The 4,485-nt window shown below is 38.1% G+C and overlaps 1 protein-coding gene across 1 annotated transcript; it reads right to left on the reverse strand.

Moving 5' to 3' along the window:
• Window positions 1-2,024: 2,024 nt before the first annotated feature.
• On the reverse strand, window positions 2,025-3,898 carry LOC113781633 (zinc finger protein CONSTANS-LIKE 1). Its single transcript, XM_027327593.1, has 4 exons — window positions 3,305-3,898; window positions 2,967-3,140; window positions 2,645-2,779; window positions 2,025-2,422 (listed from the first exon to the last, which is right to left on the reverse strand). The coding sequence occupies exons 1-4, from the start codon at window positions 3,896-3,898 to the stop codon at window positions 2,306-2,308; spliced, it is 1,020 nt and encodes a 339-aa protein (XP_027183394.1). The 3' UTR covers window positions 2,025-2,305.
• Window positions 3,899-4,485: the final 587 nt, after the last annotated feature.

Consider the following 4,485-nt stretch of genomic DNA (forward strand, 5'->3'; position numbering starts at 1 on the left):
AGAAAACGATAGATGGAATATTGTCGGAGTTCATTATTTTCTTTGTGGTTTACCAATCTTAGTTTTGTTTTTATGGGCTCCATTAGTCTCAGCCAAGTAGTACAACCCATTGGGCATCAAGAACTCTGCACTTCACCAGAAAATTTTGTTGACTAATTTATGTGTAGAATAAATTCAATTTTATTCTTAATTTACGCAATGCATGCCGTGATGAAGTTGGGAAAGCGAAAGATGATTGGGTGTCAATTGTCAAAGAAAGAGAAGTGTTGTAGGAGTGATGTGGAATTCGGTAGTTGATCAAGAAATATCTTGGGTAACATCTGCATCAAATTAATATCACACATAAACGGTGACCAAAGAAGACAGCTTTTTGATCTTGAGCCAAATTGCCCAACAAATTGAGTTTGAAGGAATATTGATACCCCCCCCCCCCCCCCCTCTCTCCCAAAACACAAAAAAAAAAAACAACCAGTGTTGTGATATCTTCATGCAAGTGGCAGTATAGTTGGTATTGTTTCAGGAATCGCCTCTGCAACTTCTGTGCTATTGGACGCAGCAAACTTCTTAATCATTCAAGATTGCGGATTCCTCTAGTACTTGCCAGTCCTGCAACTTGATATGGTGATACAGGTCGCTACTCTTCATCCAAGGCAGCATTAATTTATACAATCTGCCGGACAGCTTTATCACTTGAGTCGATAGCCTAATAATTAACAACTTTCGTAGCAAGAAATAAGCTTTCCAAGGCAGAATAATGGCATGGAGTACAAATTATCTTGTCTACTTTGAATCCAACTGAGTTTAAAATAGGGAGGAGGACAAAGAAAAAAAAAAAGACCAAAGGCAATAGAGCTACTTTGTACTGAAGAACTGTTCGAAGTAGTTTCACATGTTTTTCTTTCCTGTAATTTTGATTTGCCTAAGATTTGAACTTTGGCCTAAATTACGTAATCCCAGAAAATATCAAGACGAAGTGAAAAAGAAAAGCGGGGGAAAAAAAAAACAGAGCAGCTACCTACAGTGGCTATATTAAATTAAAAAGCAAGATCTTTTGTTAGTGAAATGAATTCAAAGATTGTTATGCCTTGGCTGATGGTTGATAGGTATATTTTAAACGATTTAGTAAGCAAAGTAAATGGTATGCGTAGAGGAGGATCTAGGCATTCTATACAGCAAGATTCCGCTACAATCTGTGTTCCCAAGAAAACAAAGATCTTAAGCACCTTATGATTAGTTTAATGACTCGCTGAAGTAGAGGGCGAACCCCTTTCGAGTGTTCATCATCATCATATGTAGCAATAAGAAAATGTAGTCAATCGAAACTATATATTCCCCTTTTTTAGTCTGTAGAACATCGATTCTGATTCTGCAATCGCCATTGCAGGGCAAATGAATTCGATGATGATATTAATCATTAATTATCAACGAACGAAAATCCTAAAAGCAAGATTGAAACTGGGGAGTTCCGGTCGTACTGCTGCATGTGTCTTTTAATTTTTGCTTTGGGAGATTGTTGTATCAAAGTGAAGTATAATCGAAAATTTGCTCCAATTAGAGATCTCTTTAAGATAATCTGGTAGTAGCTCAATAATCCCAACTTTCATACATGTAAAAATGGTAGTAGAATCAACCATCAAGGTAACTTTTCAAACCACTAATTGGCTGTGAAATACTTCTAGGCTAGGGTGGTTCTGATTGAAACTAAGGGCTGGGGCGTCTGCCTTACTACTTGCGCCCGCCCAAGCTCAAATGTGATTTCTTGCATGCATGGCCTCGATCTCGATATAAAGTAATTTTGCGTGGAATATTCACATAATATTGAAGTGAAACTATGAAAGCATATTACAGAACCAACGGAAAAGAGACAGTTGACGAACTGTTCTACAACATTATTCGGGGAAATGGAGCAATCATTCGTCGCCCTATTTACAGATTGAGATATGATGATTGAAGAGCCAAAAAAAAAAAGACAACAACAACGAGATGCACATGGCACTATTTATAACTACATTAAAATTCCTGCAGAAAATTACAAAACTAATATATAACTTAAATGTCATAGCCTTGCTGAGTGGTGAAGACTCCTCAGTGCTGCCTAATTAATCTTTGAAACCCCATATTAACTTCAGCAGTCAGCATTACACTTACACCTAACCTTTTCTTGTTTATTGAATAAACGCCTTCTGACTTTCTTTTTTTGCTCCTACAAGCTTTTCCTGGTCGTGTGAAATCAACTTAACCCTCCTACTAATTGATAAAAGCTTTAGCAGCAACATATAAGACCAAAGCCGTCATCATCATTCCATCAGTAGCTGTAATATTGGTACTGTTCGGCTGCTGCTGATCCCAAGTTGTTGTAAAATATTTTTGTTGATCTCCCTACTGCTGACCCTTCATCATCTTCTTCCTGAAATCCCTCAATCTGTATTAAATCAATCAATCGTCGATGAAACTATTGTTAAATTAGAAAAAATATATATATATATACACAATGGAATTTTGAGATAAAATTGTCACTCATTCGCACAAAGTTACTATCAGTAAATAAACTATGGATTGAAAGTGGGCGAGTCCAACTTGGGATAATACTTTAGTTGTATTATTAACTATGCATTAAAGATCATGCGGAAGAGAATAATATTACCCAAAGATCATCTTCGTCTTCATATCTAGTACTTGTAAACATGGATGCTTTGGGAATCTCTACAGCTTCATCATTACGTGCAAACCTGCCACGTATCCTCGGTCGATTGTCGGCCAGTGTCTTCCGGCATGCATACTGCAATATCCGAGAGCATCACAAGAAGAGCAAGACACCAAATTAAGTTTACCATCCACATTTTCACCGTACCTAATTATTATTAATTAGCATGATGATCAGCGTAACTTTTTAAATGATGCTAACTGTTATGATCTCACTGTTCGAAGCTTTGCGAACTGATAAACCAAGAAAAAGGCACTCTTACCTTAATTGTCTTGTTGAAATTTCTCTGGTTTCTTTTCGCTCTGTACCTGTGAATCCTTTCTTTCCTCTCTTCTGCACTGTAGCGTCCCACTTTGAAGTTTGCTTCCTCCAGGAATGACCCGTCTGTAGAAAGTGGGCTCGAAGACAGAGTATTCTTAGATGGGGTATTGTGCACCTTCACAACAAAAGAGGAATTAGTCGTTTATTCTCAAATATAGTATACTAAGTATGATTTTTTTTACACCAGGAAAAAAGAAATTGAAAAAACAGAGCAAATTTTGTTTGCTGCATTCAGTACAAAAAGGTGCAAATAGCACGTTCGAATAATTGTAAGATTACCTGTAAATCTCCGGTGCTGCAAACCCTTCTCATTTGACCAGTAGATAAGTTGTTTTCAGGAGGATTCATGACTTGGGACTGCATATTTGGAGACTCCATTAGGCTATCAAACCTCTGGTGGAAAAAAAAGTTGGGCTTGCCATCAAAGGAGTTACTACTGTAACTCCTCTGCATCAGCTTAACCACATTATCAGCAGTATTGTTCTGAGGCACGAACGGATTGTTAAAGGCAGCAATGGTTTCTAAGGGGACTTGATATTCCTCTGTTTTAATCACCTCCAGGAGAAAGTAATCTGAATCATTTGCATTTGGGAAATTTTGGGCCGTTTGACAAATTGAGAGATTTTCAAGCTGATGACTAGGTGGTGAGGATGAGGAAAGAGCAGATGCAATTTGGTCAAGAGAATAGGTTGTTTCATCGGCAGAGTTGTTTTCTTGAATTCTATTACTATTAGTATCGTTATTATTACGGTTATTAAGGCTGTCTTCAAAGGTTTGGAAGAAATCATGCTGAGGATCGACAGATGAGTCGGAGAAAGGAGAAAAGGGGTCAGAGAAAAAGCTGTTATCAAAGACGAAGAGATCAGAAGCCATTGTTGAGTCGTTGACGCTATGAAAAATCACTCTGGGGAAAGCTCTCTATTTAAAGAGGTTTGCAGCCTAAAGGAGGATGGCCCCTTGTGGAAAAGGGAGTCAATACAAGTTGTTCGAAGCGAAGACAAAAGATAGCCAATTAAGGACACTGCGGAGGCTCTGCCTTATTTTTTCTTTAATCAGAGCTGTTGTCCACAACTGAGGAAGATGACAAGAATCCCATTTCTCTCTCTCTCTCCTTTCTCTTATAGCTTTCTCTATCACACGCTAACGAAAGAGAGTTGTGAGTGAGTTTCTGAAGTACCACTAGAAAAGCAACTCAATCCCTTCTCTCTTTCTGTGAGGAAGAGGCCAAATGAAAATAGGACTCCCCACCCAGGCCTGGCCTCAAAATGTTCAGAAACAGAACAGCTGAAGAAGACCAGAGCACCAGAGTTTATACAAGGCATTATTAAGAGGAAATCTCCAATTAAATCCCTCAACTTCGTCTTATTTTTGGAATTGAAAAACCAGTTACTTTAATGTCATGCACCCTTTAGGTTCTGTTTGGTTTCTTCATATGCAAAAACTAGTGTTGGTATGACCGT

This window comes from Coffea eugenioides, chromosome 8, assembly GCF_003713205.1.
Source record: "Coffea eugenioides isolate CCC68of chromosome 8, Ceug_1.0, whole genome shotgun sequence".
In the NCBI taxonomy this organism is placed as follows: domain Eukaryota; kingdom Viridiplantae; phylum Streptophyta; class Magnoliopsida; order Gentianales; family Rubiaceae; genus Coffea; species Coffea eugenioides.

Excerpts from the sequence above, each read along its gene's own strand:
- LOC113781633 (XM_027327593.1), bottom strand. The coding sequence starts at position 3,898 with ATGGCTTCTGATCTCTTCGTCTTTGATAACAGCTTTTTCTCTGACCCC. Across the intron at positions 3,141-3,304 it reads GCAGCACCGGAGATTTACAG|GTGCACAATACCCCATCTAA; the intron begins GTAATCTTACAA and ends TTTGTTGTGAAG. Across the intron at positions 2,423-2,644 it reads AAGACGAAGATGATCTTTGG|ATTGAGGGATTTCAGGAAGA; the intron begins GTAATATTATTC and ends GATTTAATACAG.